Source organism: Canariomyces notabilis (genome assembly GCF_033297395.1).
Source record: "Canariomyces notabilis strain CBS 508.74 unplaced genomic scaffold N656scaffold_7, whole genome shotgun sequence".
Taxonomy (NCBI): domain Eukaryota; kingdom Fungi; phylum Ascomycota; class Sordariomycetes; order Sordariales; family Chaetomiaceae; genus Canariomyces; species Canariomyces notabilis.
The window spans coordinates 353210-367697 of NW_027041829.1; the positions used below are offsets into that span (position 1 = coordinate 353210).

General features: G+C 54.8%; 5 protein-coding genes across 5 annotated transcripts; 4 read left to right on the forward strand and 1 right to left on the reverse strand.

The window, feature by feature from the left end:
* Positions 1–331: 331 nt before the first annotated feature.
* N656DRAFT_706970 (uncharacterized protein) lies at positions 332–2125 on the reverse strand (the record flags this gene model as incomplete). Its single annotated transcript, XM_064811395.1, has 5 exons — positions 332–826; positions 884–1127; positions 1179–1327; positions 1393–1664; positions 1834–2125. The coding sequence occupies 5 exons, from the start codon at positions 2123–2125 to the stop codon at positions 332–334; spliced, it is 1452 nt and encodes a 483-aa protein (XP_064671346.1).
* Positions 2126–3065: 940 nt separating this feature from the next.
* On the forward strand, positions 3066–6161 carry N656DRAFT_707089 (uncharacterized protein; the record flags this gene model as incomplete). The annotated part of the gene is made up of 2 exons (XM_064811404.1): positions 3066–3352; positions 3416–6161. The coding sequence occupies 2 exons, from the start codon at positions 3066–3068 to the stop codon at positions 6159–6161; spliced, it is 3033 nt and encodes a 1010-aa protein (XP_064671347.1).
* Positions 6162–8096: 1935 nt separating this feature from the next.
* Positions 8097–8282, forward strand: N656DRAFT_706654 (uncharacterized protein; the record flags this gene model as incomplete). The annotated part of the gene is made up of 1 exon (XM_064811369.1): positions 8097–8282. One exon carries the CDS (start codon positions 8097–8099, stop codon positions 8280–8282), a length of 186 nt encoding a protein of 61 aa, XP_064671348.1.
* N656DRAFT_598219 (uncharacterized protein) lies at positions 8280–10320 on the forward strand. Its single transcript, XM_064810242.1, has 2 exons — positions 8280–8959; positions 9025–10320. The coding sequence occupies exons 1-2, from the start codon at positions 8626–8628 to the stop codon at positions 10101–10103; spliced, it is 1413 nt and encodes a 470-aa protein (XP_064671349.1). The 5' UTR covers positions 8280–8625; the 3' UTR covers positions 10104–10320.
* A 1140-nt stretch (positions 10321–11460) lies between these two features.
* Positions 11461–12998, forward strand: N656DRAFT_767493 (phosphoribosyl pyrophosphokinase; the record flags this gene model as incomplete). The annotated part of the gene is made up of 3 exons (XM_064813560.1): positions 11461–12325; positions 12406–12564; positions 12619–12998. 3 exons carry the CDS (start codon positions 11461–11463, stop codon positions 12996–12998), a joined length of 1404 nt encoding a protein of 467 aa, XP_064671350.1.
* Between the last annotated feature and the right edge of the window lie 1490 nt (positions 12999–14488).

The following is a 14488-nucleotide window of genomic DNA, read 5'->3' on the forward strand; positions in this document are numbered from 1 at the left end:
GCCTGTCAGCTTAGACGCATGCTGTCTGAATAAATCCATCCTAGGCGTCATCTCAGTCGTGATGTTCACTAGTTACAACTCTGCAAAAAAGTATCAATCAAGGGAGCTTGGCTTGGCAGAGTATAAGTATTGCATTGACGCTACAGTGTAGGGATGAGCGCTGAGCTACAAGCCTGGATGACAAAATGACACGTTTGCTACTTACAGGGCCCAGCACCGCTGTCGTGCCGCCCAGCCCGTCGCGCCTCTACGGAGGCTCAACTCGCAAGATCCGAGGGCATCCGACGTGCACGAACGCATTACGACTGAACCCATCCATCGCCATCCCCGTCTAGCGGTGACCGTTTGTCGCAACTGCTGCTGCCGGGACGGGAGGGCGTTCAGGTCCGTACGGCTGCGGTTGCTGCTGATGATGGAGCTCGTCTTCCGTCTCATCGTCATACTCGTCGGCCTCGTCGCTTACCTCTTCGTCCTCGCCTTCGTCGTACTCGTCATCCTCGTACTCGCTCTCGTCTCCGTCCAGATCCCCCTCGGCGTACCCATTCTCCACCGTCCCCGTCAATCCCTGCGGGATGCCGCGACCCTGTTGCTGCATCTGTTTGATGATGCCGTTCAGCTTCTCCAGCTTCTTCTTCAGATCCTCAATCTCGGCCAGGTTTTTGTTCCGCTCCTCGGCCATTTTGAGAATATTCCCGTTCACCTGCTCGTGCTTCCTTTTCAGATTTTCGTTCTCGCGCTCCAAACGCTTGGATTTCTTGGACATGTCCTCCATCTCCTTGCGAAACGTGAGGAACAGATCGTTACTATTGTTGAGAGTGTCCTCGACCTTGGGGCGCATCGTCAGTACCTACGCTTGGCGGCTGAAGGGGAGTTCGCGACCGACCTGTTTGAACTTGTCCACATATACATTGAGCTGTTGCCTCAACTCCGCCTCCGTTTTGGAAAAGGTCTGCACCTGTGCGTTCAACTGTTTCGAGCGCGCAAGTTCGGCCTCGTAGTTCTTCTTCTCGCGCTCGTACCGGGCCAGGTTGTACTGTACCTCAAGTTCCTTCGTTCGCATCTGCGAATGGAAATGGAGCTCCCTAAGTTCGTACTGGTCGATGAAGGACTTGAAACGCTGCGCGAACCTGCCAACTGTGAGCACGCGCAAATCCCAAAGGCAGGGGCCGCAGACATACACCTCCTCAACCTCCATGTCGATGACCTGTCTGCGCGGGTTGTCCTTTTCTTCTTGGTACTCGTCCATCCGCCTAAGAAGACCGGAAAACCGTTCGTCCCAGGTATTCTGGCTCCTAATCTGAGTGTCGGAGAGCGTCTTATTCTCATTCTGTCCGCCCAACTTCGATCAGCACGCCAGACCCAGACAACCAACGCCGGGGTGGTAGGGCAGACCTTCAACTTGTTGTTCTCCTTCTGGAGTTCCCGGCACAGCTTCTCCAGCTTTTCCTTCAGAGACGTGGTCTTGTTCAGCTCGTTCCTGCTGTTATCTTTATCCTTCTGTAACTGGTCGCCGCGCTTCTTGTTCTTAATGCTTTCGCGCTCATGCCGCTTCATCTCGGACAGCAGGTCGGAACATCGTTTGGTAAGATGCTCAATCTTCTGGATGTCGCTCATCCGCGAGGTTTGGCTATGTAGCTCCCTATTCGCCTTCTTAACCTCCCGCTCTGTAGGATAGTCCGGTCAGTTTATCATGCTACAACTGCAAAACCCCTCACCGCACGGCGCCACGCGTGGTCCAAGTACGAGCACAGTTCCCAGCGCTCAAGGGCATCCCCGAGACACTGTCTCCAAATCGTCCACCGGGTACGGCGAAAGGCGGGGTTGAGAACGCACCAATCTCGGCTTCCTGATCCTTCTCTCCGGCAGCATCGAGTTCTAACTGCGAGATCCTTTGCGCTATAAGCTTGGACGCTTCGTTCGGCTCTGGAGCCTTTTTCTGTTTCCCCTTCTTTCCGGAAACATTTGCGGGCGGAGCCGGGGCAGGGCGATTGTCATGGCCATTGGAGACATGTCCGCCGGCCGGGGTCGCGTCGGGTGCCGGAGCACCCGGGGTTCCGTTCGTTACCGGCGTCGCAGGTCTGGCAGGCGCTGTGGCGGCTGCCACATTAGGACTGGCGTTCGACATTGCGTTGATCGAGTGATGTGGAGAGTATGAACCCGGCGTCACCGAAAACTTTTGATGACTCGTTACCGCTTTCGTCGAGGTTTTGGGGATGGGGACGTGCGCGAAAATATGGCAGCGGATCGTGGGCCGGCCGTCGAAGTCGTCTAGGTCGTCGGTTTGAGGATTTGTCCAAAGAGGCGGCCGATGCTCTCCCCGCTTATTGACAGACGAAAGCACCCGTACAAAGTCGCATGCGCTCGCGTGCGCGAAGGCGGCTGAATGCCTTCCACAATGACCGTCCGCGGATGCACTGATTAATCAACTAGGAGAAATTCAGAGGGACCTCGCCCCGCGTCCGTTTGCTGTATAACTGTCTGGAAGGAACCTCGAGGGCAGGTATCGATACTCTGTGGTTGTGTAGCACAGAATGGCAGGATGCATCTAATGGGCGAGTTGGCGAGTACTGCAGAGATTGTCGTCTCCAGAATGGCGTCGCAATTGCATTAGTCTCGTCCAGGGCGGAAAACCTGGGACTCTCTGCTACGTAAAACCTTAGCTGTGGAGCACCAATCGTCTGTCTGCGTCCATTGACACCTCGCGGGCTGGAAAGGTGCCGGGAAGGTTACCAGACTGATTCAGTAGGTGGACATCCACTGCACTGCAAGCAGTTGCCGCTCAGGCCCAGCAGTCGGATATTCGGAGCAAACTGGGGGCCATTGGCAGATAACCAAAGACCAATGAGAACCACAAAAATACACGTCTGTTCGCATTGGGAGCCAGGCTCGAGCCAGGTACTCGGATAACATTTTTTCGAAGGTCCACTTCTCTTCCTCGTAATTTTTTGACTGAGTTGAACCAAACCTGAACCGTTCAAACCATCCATTTCAGAATTTCCAGGTTGACCTAGGCGGTAGCCCATGTCCAGAAGTATCACCACTACACCGTGCTCGCCGTTGCCAGCATGCTTCGCACCACGGCCAAACGGGGCGCAAGAGTCGTGACAGAGCTCTTGCATTCGCCCAAGCCTGGTGAGAAGATCCATGGCTTCACGCTTCTGCGAACGAAGCACGTCCCGGAGCTGGAGTTGACGGCGCTGCACTTGCGCCACGACAAGACTGGCGCTGAGCACCTACACATTGCCCGTGATGACAGCAACAATGTCTTTTCCATCGGGTTCAAGACCAACCCTCCGGATGACACGGGCGTTCCACACATCCTCGAACACACAACGCTCTGCGGCAGCGAGAAGTCAGTGACACCCCTCCCCAAATATAGGGCACCCTGTTATGCCCCTTGCTGACCGCTTTGCAGGTATCCAATACGGGATCCCTTCTTCAAAATGCTGCCGCGCACTCTCTCCAACTTCATGAATGCATTCACTGCTTCGGACCACACGTTTTATCCCTTTGCCACCACTAACGCCCAGGACTTCAAGAACCTCATGTCTGTGTACCTTGACGCGACGCTACGGCCTCTTCTCAAAGAATCCGACTTCACTCAGGAGGGCTGGCGTATTGGGCCTGAGAATCCCCAGGCTCTTGCAGCCGGAGCCGAGGTCAAGCCGGAGGACCGCAAATTGGTCTTCAAGGGCGTCGTGTACAACGAGATGAAAGGTCAGATGTCGGACGCCGGCTATCTGTTCTATATCCGATTCCAAGACCACATCTTTCCAGACATCAATAACTCCGGCGGCGATCCCCAAAAGATCACCGACCTTACTTATGAACAGCTCAAAAAGTTCCATGCTGAGCATTACCACCCGAGCAATGCGAAATTGTTCACCTACGGTGACATGCCTCTGGCTGACCATCTGAGAGAGATCGATGCCCAGCTTAATGTCTTTGACAAGATCAGGGCCGACATGGCTATTCACCGCCCAATAGATCTCAGCAGCGGTCCCAGGGAGGTCAAGCTTTTCGGCCCCGTCGACCCTCTGGTGGATCCTAATAGGCAGTTCAAGACATCCGTGTCGTGGGTCCTTGGGGACACGTCAAACATTGTCGAGTCATTCTCGCTTGCTCTGATTTCAGCCTTGCTTACCGACGGCTACGGATCACCCCTTTACAAAGGGCTCATCGAGACAGGACTGGGCACCGATTGGAGCCCCAACTCTGGTTACGACAGTTCAGCCAAGGTCGGGATATTTTCCATCGGGTTGACCGGCGTTCAGGAAGCAGATGTCTCCAAATTGAAGCCTACAGTGCTGGACATTCTGCGCAAAGTGCGGGAGAAGGGCTTTGAACGGTCCAAGATTGACGGCTATCTGCATCAATTAGAATTGGGCCTGAAGCACAAGACGGCCAACTTCGGCATGTCCCTGCTTCATCGCCTAAAACCGAAATGGTTCACAGGCGTTGACCCGTTTGACTCACTTGCCTGGAATGACACGCTGGCTGCTTTCGAGGCCGAGTACGCAAAGGGAGGCTATCTCGAGGGACTGATGGATAAGTACCTGTTGAATGACAACACCTTGACGTTCACGATGGCTCCTTCCCCCGACTTTGTGAAGGAGCTTGCGAAAGAGGAGGAAGCCCGCCTCAAAGGCAAAATCGCTGATGCTGTCAAGTCTGTTGGTGGCGAAGAGCAAGCGCAGGCCGCATTCGAAGCCCGAGAACTGGCCCTTCTCTCGGAGCAGGGCAAGTCGCACACGGAGGATCTCAGCTGCCTGCCAAGTGTTCACGTGAAAGATATCCCGCGCGAGAAGGAACCCGTCATTTTACGGCATGAGACGCTGGGCAAGGTGAAGCTTCAACTGCGCGAAGCGCCGACAAACGGCCTGACCTACTTCCGGGCTATCAACACGCTGGAGAATCTGCCCGATGAGCTCCGGTCTCTCATTCCGCTTTTCACCGATTCCATAATGCGTCTCGGCACCAAGGATATGACAATGGAACAATTGGAGGACCTTATCAAGCTCAAAACTGGCGGTGTATCCGTCGGTTACCACTCGGCGTCTCGGCCGACCGACTTCACGCAGGCCAGCGAAGGTCTCATATTCACCGGAATGGCTCTGGACCGCAATGTTCCAGTAATGTTCGACCTGCTACGCAAGCTAATAATCGAGACCAACTTTGACAGTCCCGAGGCCGCCCAGCAAATTCGGCAGCTCCTGCAAGCGTCTGCTGACGGCGTCGTCAACGACATCGCTTCCTCCGGGCATGCCTTTGCTCGAAGGGCCGCAGAAGCCGGTTTGACGCGGGATGCCTTCCTCAAGGAGCAAGTCGGTGGCTTGTCTCAGGTGAAGTTGGTGACCAGTCTGGCCAGTCGGCCGGAGTCTGACCAGCTGGAAGATGTGATTGCCAAGCTGAAGGAGATCCAGCGGATCGCCTTGATTGGAAACATACGGACAGCCATTACCTGCGATGCTGAGAGCGTTGCTACCAACTGCAACGCCCTCACCAAATTTCTGGGTTCGTTACCCTCGCAGTCCGTGGCCTTTCCGTCCGGACAGACATCACAGTTTCCAAGACACCTCAAGTCGTTCTTCGCTCTGCCCTATCAGGTGTACTATGGCGCACTTGCCCTGCCGACCGTGTCCTACACGTCACCAGATGGCGCCCCTCTTCAGATCCTCGCGTCTCTTCTAACTCACAAGCATTTGCACCACGAAATTCGTGAAAAGGGTGGGGCGTACGGCGGGGGTGCCTACTCCCGTGCCCTCGACGGCATTTTCGGCTTCTATTCCTACCGCGATCCGAACCCTCTAAACACAGTCAACATTATGCGTAACGCAGGCCGGTGGGCTGTTGACAAGAAGTGGTCCGACCGGGACCTCGAAGACGCCAAGATCTCAGTGTTTCAAGGCGTTGACGCGCCTCGGGCGGTCAACGAGGAAGGCATGGGCCAGTTCGTCTATGGCATTACCGAGGAAATGAAGCAGAAGCGGCGTGAGCAGCTCCTTGATGTCACCAAGGACTCGGTCCGAGACGTCGCGCAAAAGTATATCGTTGATGCCCTGGACAAGCAGTCCGAGCGTCTCGTGTTCCTCGGCGAAAAGCGCGAGTTTGTCGACAAGTCTTGGACGGTCAACGAGATGGACATCAACGGGACTGCTTAATGATCCACCCGACTATCAGCGTCAAGACTTGAGCCGCTAACAGTCATGTACTATCACCACTTTGTACTTGTACAACATTTACCGATGATACCCTTCTCTAATGCTCAGGCGAGCCACTGGGTTCAATTCCGCCGCAGTGCCCTGATCCGCGCCCATCCCCTATGCTCACTGTCATCGACTCATCCATTCATGCTCCAATTCGTTATGATTATCTTATTTGATGTTGTTTAGCCCACCACAGCGTCAGGATACGATACGTCTTGGGACTTCATGCAATAGTCTCGGGACCACTGCACGACGCGAGATCAAAGACACGGGAACCAGCTTAGAGCCGGGTCCCTAAGCCAAGCTCGTTCTTTCAGAGCTGCCTTCCACAGCTTTGGACTTGCGGACTAAAGAACAGAGTACATATTCGGATTGTCCAGCCCCCTTTATAGTCGATCCGGGAAATCTGCGGCCACCTTATGTCTAGATGATTTGCCGATCTATAGTAGCGGCTATCGCCAATCCTTTTGACATAGGCCGTCAAGTTGAAGGGGACCTAATGTCTCAGAGTCAAGTCCGTCAGTGGTAGGGTAGCGATTGTATTTTGAAATGAGCGAAATCTCGATCTAAGTGACCGGTAGCTCTGCTATCGCGTGCCATCCCAGCGCACATGCGAACCACCTAGGTAATCTTTCCGGCGCCTGAGAAGCATCGGGCACAAGGTGGTCAACATAGGCGTCACCCCACGGCTAGTGTCGTCGGCCACAGTTGGAGACTTCCCTGTGATGAGGACCAGGACCAGGCATCAGCGAGGAATCAACAGTCACCAATTTACCATATCACGTTTGACGGGAGACCATGGCACAGTCCAGTAATGCAAAGAACGGTCTCATTGCGTTATTTCCTGGTACTAGTGTGTCGCCGATTCCACAAACAACAGTGCTTCGGTCGGATGGAACACCGCCGACCGACCGCCGAGCGACCCGCATGATGACCCCTCTTCCTCCGGGGGTGCAGTCGAAAAAAGACCGGCAGGGGGATGATTAACACCAGCTTCCGCTTTTGACCTGTCGCTGACCGCAACTTGCGGCTTGAGATGGAGCGCTGCTAAGAGCAGGCCGCATCGCAGGGAGCATGGTGCTAGCGGAGGGGTATTGTACGTTCCCGCTCGGGCAGTCCAGCTCCATCAGAGAGTCCTCCTCGCCGTTCTATCACTCAAAGTGTACAATACAATACAGTATAGTACAGGGCAACACACGGATGGTCCCCATAAGCAGGTCGAAATATTGAGACGAGCGGATTCGCTGTATGATGCTCCATAGACAGTCTGTACTTTCGTCACAACACTCGGAGGGAAATTACTTTATAGGTACTACGTGTCGCAGACCAGCTTGCTCGAGGCACTTGTATCGTACATACCTGTTGTACTGTACCGGTACCTGTTGTTTCGACAAGCAAGATCATCGAGGGTTTATTGCACAGAATTTATGGGGCCGGTATGTCCCGTATAATCACACACTAACAAACCCTTCTTCTGTACGGGAATGGAAAACCAGGGAACAAAAAGTGAAAATTTGAGCACAGCCCTCGCCCTCGTAGCTCCCCCACATTCCATACATAACCACTCGAAGCCCCTCAATTATTAACTCTTTCACAATCGCAAGCTTTTTCCGTCCCTTCGACCCCTTTCTCCCCATTGTCCTCCTCTCCCCTCGTCAGTCGGGCTGTACGGCTATCGTGTCAAATCCACGCGCATCGCAGGAATCTTGTAAGTACGCTGTCCAATTGATGTTGGTTTTCTTGTCACTCGTGCAACGCCGCTCGACGTTGACTCGTGGTTTGACTGCAATCGGGGAAATGCCGCGTGGCTGATGAATGCCGTGTCCTCCTTCCTGGGACCATGGCAGATCGGGATGGGATCAACTGGGATGACTGTGTTGTCGTTGTTGCATGGTGCTAACGTCCTCGAGAACTAGTGTCACACCATCGCTTCGCTCGACTGCCTTTGGTCTTCTCAAAGGCACTCACCCGACTACGGCTTCCGCGGCCGTGAACCTCGTGTCGGACCAAGATTTCAGCCTCTGCAAAACCTTCCACATCATCAACTCCCTTCCACCACCTGCTGAGGTCGCCTAGGGAATTCGACATTTCCTTGCTCGACTTCTCTCACAACCAGAGCCCCGAGTTCAATCCCCCCAACCAGCTGCCGCATAGGACGAGTTGTGCGGTTCTTCCTCTAACCGAGGAAGAGTCGACGAAGTCTCGTCAGACCGCCCAGGGATCAGTCTGCTACCGCCACCGACCTCCCTAGAACCCGCTTGCGCTCGTGTCGTTCAAACCACGTTTGTCACTCGACAAATTCAAGCCTGTGCATTTAGCTTTACGCTGCCGGCGCACCTCAGCGACCCAGAAGCCGCTCGTCCAGTCCGCCCACTCGCCCGCCCTCGATTGATTGCCACCCCCCGGTACATCGTGGGATATGGTTATGCCAACGGTCCTCGCCAGCAACCCCGAATCGCTTGATTATTACGAATTTACGAATAATCACGTCTTCCCGAAGTCCTGCAATAATGGCTTCTTTGAGTACCGTGATCATGGACATTACGACCCTCATGACCATTATGTCGGGCGCAAAGTCAACCCTGCAGCCAAGAAGCTAATTGGCGACGCTCTTCGCGAGCGCATTGAAAACATTGACCACGAGTTCTGCGAGCCGGGAGAGGAGGACACCTTCTTTGTGGCCGATCTCGGCGAGGTCTACCGTCAGCATCTGCGCTGGAAGCTGAACCTGCCCCGTGTCAAGCCGTTTTATGGTAAGATTTTTTATTCTTCTCTAACCAAGCGTCGAATGGATTGGTTGCTAACTTGATGTTTGTAGCCGTCAAGTGCAACCCGGACCCGAAGCTCCTGCAGCTGCTGTCCGCCCTCGGCAACGGCTTTGACTGCGCTTCCAAGGCCGAGATCGAGCAGGTCCTGGAGCTGGGAGTTGACCCCTCTCGCATCATCTACGCGCAGCCCTGCAAGACCAACTCGTATGTGCGCTATGTCGCCAACCAGGGCGTGCGTCAGATGACGTTTGACAACTCCGACGAGCTTCGCAAAATCGCCCGCCTGTTTCCCGACGCCGAGCTCTACCTGCGCATCCTCACCGACGATTCGTCGTCGCTGTGCCGTCTCAGCCTCAAGTTTGGCGCCTCGCTCGACTCGACCGACAGCCTCCTGGCTTTGGCGCGCGAGCTAGGGCTCAATGTCGTGGGCGTCAGCTTCCACGTCGGGTCCGGTGCTTCAGACCCAGGTGCGTTCTTGAAGGCGGTCCAGGATGCCCATGTGGTGTTCCAGCAGGCGGCCTCTCACGGTTTCTCCCTCAAGACGCTGGACGTTGGTGGCGGCTTCTGCAGCGACAGCAGCTTCGAGGAGATGGCCAGCGTGCTGCGCGCTGCGCTCGACGAGTATTTCCCTGCCCACTCGGGAGTCAACCTCATCGCGGAGCCCGGCCGTTTCTACGCCTCGTCGGCCTTCACTCTGGCCTGCAACGTCATTGCGCGCCGTACCATCCAGGACGAAGCCAAGTCTGAGGCTAGCTACATGCTGTACGTCAATGACGGGCTCTATGGAAACTTCAGTAGCATCATGTTCGACCACCAGCACCCCGTCGCCAAAATACTGCGTGCTGGAGGCCACACTCTGTACGACACGCCCGCGGCGGGCGCGGTTGACGCGGTCGGCGGCGGCGGCATCGAGTACAGCATCTGGGGCCCGACCTGCGACGGCATTGATCGCATCACCGAGAGCATCCGCTTCCCCGTCGAGCTGGACGTTGGCGATTGGCTGTACTTTGAGGACATGGGCGCCTACACAAAGTGCTCGGCCACTACGTTCAATGGGTTCTCCAACAACCACGACGTCATTTACGTCTGCAGCGAGCCTGGTGCAAAGGTCCTGTTGGGCCTGCACTAGAAGGGCGGTGTGTTTGCTGGTGTCCCGCATCGCCCTTTGTTGTCTGAATAGGGGAAGGACAACAAGGGCCTGACTTCGCTTCGTAGGTTTACCACTTATATCAACTGGCTTTTTTGGAAGATGAGACTTGTTCCCTCCCCAGGGACAGGCTCATAGGACAGATTGGAGTGAGATAATAGTATTCGATAGAACTGTAGACACGTATTGTGTTCCATTTCAGGCGTTTCTGTCCTGTGCTCAACTCGTCTCAGTGATTGCCATGCCAGCGTCTGCAACTAATATCCATTGTTGAGATTTGCGGGGGCGGGGTGAGGGGGTAATGAAGACAACGAGCAGCTGTGCTCATGACGTAATGGTGGACGGTGTTAAACGTGGTGTTCAAAAGAGGACAATGTCAGTACGTGGGGGTCCGGCTGGCAGAATGAACGGCTAGATGCACAGCGGCAGAGGCCGCCGCATTATAGTGTACCCTCAGGTACGGTGTCTGTACGATGCGCAACGGGAAGCTGCAGAGAATGCCGAATTCCCGTCTTTCAGAGGTGCATTCTTAAAGGCGTCTGTCGGTGCAATGACCGTTTCAGTTTCAGTATGTGCCAGAGAGTGTAACTCAACGAGATCGTATGGCACAAGATTGTTTCTCCTTGCCGTTTCCGTCACCGGACCGTACCTCACCTAGCAGGTACCTAAGGTAGTTCAAAGTCATGCCTTCTCCTTTCGATTCGTGGGAATTATTAAGCACATAAGTACTCAATGAATGAATGCAATTATTACATTATGTAAGGTACTGGAGGCCGGGGTTGAAATATCCTGGGCGCCTCCCTCGGCCTGTGAGATTTTATGTTACATACCGTTTTCACTCTTGATTTGCTTCCTTCCTTACTCCATACACTAAGCCCCCGCCATGTTTGTACGACAGCGGCGGCGGCGCTGAGAAAGACACACTACTCACTCACTGGCTGCCCCTCCTTGTCCTGACCTTTGCTTGATAAAAAGGTTACGTGGATACCCAATCATGCTGATGGCACATTTCTGCTTGTGCTCTTTAATTTTGGGTTTCCACTCCGCTCTGTTCTTTTCATGAGTCTGCCATTTGGGATGGAGCAGGAACAGGGTTACCGGATTGCTGCTTCCATTCGGTGTCTGCGATTGTATAGCTGCTTGCCTTAGTGCCGTCGTTGACTGAGTACCTACCTTACCTCTTTGGTGGTGGTCGTCTTCTCCAGTTGTCATTGTCCGTGGCCGCTAAAGAAAGGGAACACCCGGGCCACAGCAAACCCGCCCGAAAATCATAAAATTCCAGTTAGAAAGACGTTGGACGTTACACTTAAGGAAAAGAAACCCAGGACCATTCAACACCATGGTTCGCAACATCGTCGTCCTCTCGGGGAGCTCCCACCCGGGCTTCGTCGACTCTGTCTGCGAGACTCTCGGTGTGTCGCCCTCGAGCAGGCTCCTCGCCAAGTTTTCAAGCGGCGAGACACGCTGTGAGATCCGCGACTCGGTCCGCGGCAAGGATGTGTATATTGTTCAGACGTTTGGCGTGGGTCCTACATCGTCCGCCTCCCCACCCTCATCGGCATCGACAAGATCAGCAACAACCGCCGATGAGGAGAGCAGGTCGCCCCCCAACACGGTCAACGACTACTTCATCGAGCTGTGCATCATGATCTCGGCCTGCAAAACGGGTTCCGCCAGACGGGTTACTGCCGTGCTACCGCTCTTTCCGTATTCCAGGCAACCCGACCTAGCATTTTCCAAGGCCGGTGCGCCGCTGGTGAGCATGTCGGGCACTACCAGGCAAGTAGTAGGGGAACGGGGCCCGGGGACAGGAGCAGGGCGGGATTATACCTTTGAGAGCGTGCCTGTCACGCCTGGGGCGAGTATCCCGAGGACGGCTGGGCTAGGGAGTGCTGGCGTTGATGTTGCTGAGATGATGGGAAAGGTGTCGTTGGGCGGCGGGAATAAGGGGACAGGGCCTCCGGCTGGAGGGAACGGAACGGCTTCGCCGGTACTTGTACCGCAGCAGCAGCCGGGCACTTATACGACGCATGACTACGAGAATCCGGGGTTAATGATTGCGCTCCAGGCAAAATCCGGGTACAAGCAGTGGATGGCGCAGTCCGGGTCGCTGGTGGCGGATCTGTTGACTTGTGCCGGGGCGGACCGGGTTTTGACCTGTGATCTTCATGAGAGTGCTTACCAAGGGTTCTTCGACATTCCCGGTGAGTTTTGCTTTCCCCGTTATTGCTGTCCCTGGGCGCTAGAAGTCAACCAATCCGTTGCTGACTGCTAACTCTGACAGTCGACAACCTCCATGCTCGCCCCCTTTTACAACGCTACATCCAACAGCACATTCCCAACTACCGTGATGCCGTCATTGTCAGTCCCGATGCAGGCGGCGCTAAACGTGCCACGGCCGTCGCCGACGAACTGGGGCTCGCATTTGCCCTCATCCATAAGGGTATTTCCCTCGTGTCCCGTTTCATACTTCTCCGAAACTAACTGTATCGAATAGAACGGCGTTCCCCAAAGATATCCTACCCTCCCAAGGCAACCATGATGCTGGTCGGCGACGTTGCGGGGCGGGTCTGCATCCTGGTTGACGACCTCGCTGACACGGCCAACACTCTCACGCGAGCGGCGAAGCTGCTCAAGCGCGAGGGCGCGGTGCAAGTGATCGCACTGATAACGCACGGCGTGTTCAGCGGCGACGCCATCGCGAGGATCAACGCCTCAGCGCTCGACAGGGTGGTCGTGACCAACACGGTCGCGCAGGAGGCGCATCGCGCGGCGTGCGACAAGCTAGTGGTGCTGGACATTAGCGGCACTTTTGCAGAGGCCATTAGAAGGGTGCATCATGGGGAGAGTATTAGCATGCTGTTTCAGTATGATTGAGCGAAAGGCGATGCTGATGAAGATATGAGAATGTCTTTGTGAAAGGGGTCGAGATCTGGAGTCTGTCATGATACCCCTGGCGTGTTGCGTCACATACGGCAAAAGGGAGCAGTGAATGGACGTTGATTGCACGTCCATGTATTCAGGACAGTTAATACTCGGACCAGAGCCTTGAATCGTGCTATGTTCGATGATTGACCATGGTGGAGTAAACAGTTGAAGGTGCAAGTATTCCGTCGAGGGCAGCTCTGCTGCCACTCATGTCGAACATGCAGGAATCCAAGGCCCGTACTTGAGCAGACTCATTCCAGTTGCGTACGCATAACCTTGTTGCGGTTGCAGTTCAGTTGTCGACACCATCCGTACCTAGTATACATGTACATATGAGGTTGCTCGTGGCTTTCAAAGTTTCAGCGGCGTAATGCGATGCGACAAGATCAGAGTACTTGCCGAGGCCCAAACTTCGTCGACACCCGCAAGTTCAGTGTGGCGTCAGTACAGTACTACAGTATGTAGACATACATTGTACATTACACGGCGGCGGATGCGGCGATCAATTCGGCCGATTCATCAGATGAAGAACCATGAAGACGGCTGCCGAGTCTTGACCATGTTAGTTAGATGCGATCCTGTGGTTGGATATTGGCGAAGGACAGGGGTTGAAATGGGAAGACACGCGAAGCGCCGAAGACAGGCGCGGGTCTCGCTGCAAGAACACGGTCAGCACTGGCCAAGCCAGAGAGCGGCCCCCTTGCAAGCGGCCCACTCGTCCTTTCAGAGATCTTCAGCCAGTCAGAGGCGCAGGAGCGCGACGTCTGCCGGCACTGGCAAAAACAAAAACAACAACAAAAGCCCGGATCTGACGAACCAGGCAAGGGACTCTTGCGATGCATGCCCGCCGGCTACAGAAAACACGTCCATTATCGGAATGATCATAACAAACCTCGCGAAATCGCAACACTCACCGGCGATACCCCGCATCAAGGTGAGGTCCATTAGTTTATCAGGAGGCTTTCTGGTTCAACCGTCGACTGCGAAGTACGACTAGGTAGCCAGATGCCACCTCTCATGTGGAAGTTGGAACTACCTTACATTTGTTGAGATTGACTGCCCTCCTTCTAGAGCAGACATCGCGAGAAGCTTCAACTGCCGCAAGGGGCTTCCGAAGAGCAGATACCATCATACCAGCCACTTCCAATGGCCGTTTCATAAACATTCACCTTCTGTCAATTTGATCCAACACTAGAATACTCCGTACACCAGTGAACTACGGATACCTACACAACACTCTGGCTGTGATCTGATCACGTCTTGGGGTTGGGCAACGGAAGTCTGTCAGGCACCGCTAGGCGAACTCTCGGCAGTACAACAGGGCAGGCACTCTGCACCCTGCAGGCCGTTTTGGCTGCAAGCGAGTGGCAGGAGACGGGTGTGTTGTGAATGGACCGTGCGGCGGCAGCTAGGGTGTGACACTCTCTAGCGCGACTGTT

What these genes read in the sequence shown, in the direction of transcription:
- N656DRAFT_598219 (XM_064810242.1), top strand. Translation starts at nt 8,626, where the DNA reads ATGGTTATGCCAACGGTCCTCGCCAGCAACCCCGAATCGCTTGATTAT. An exon ending in CCGTGTCAAGCCGTTTTATG is followed by an intron (nt 8,960 to 9,024) that starts GTAAGATTTTTT and finishes TGATGTTTGTAG; the next exon opens with CCGTCAAGTGCAACCCGGAC.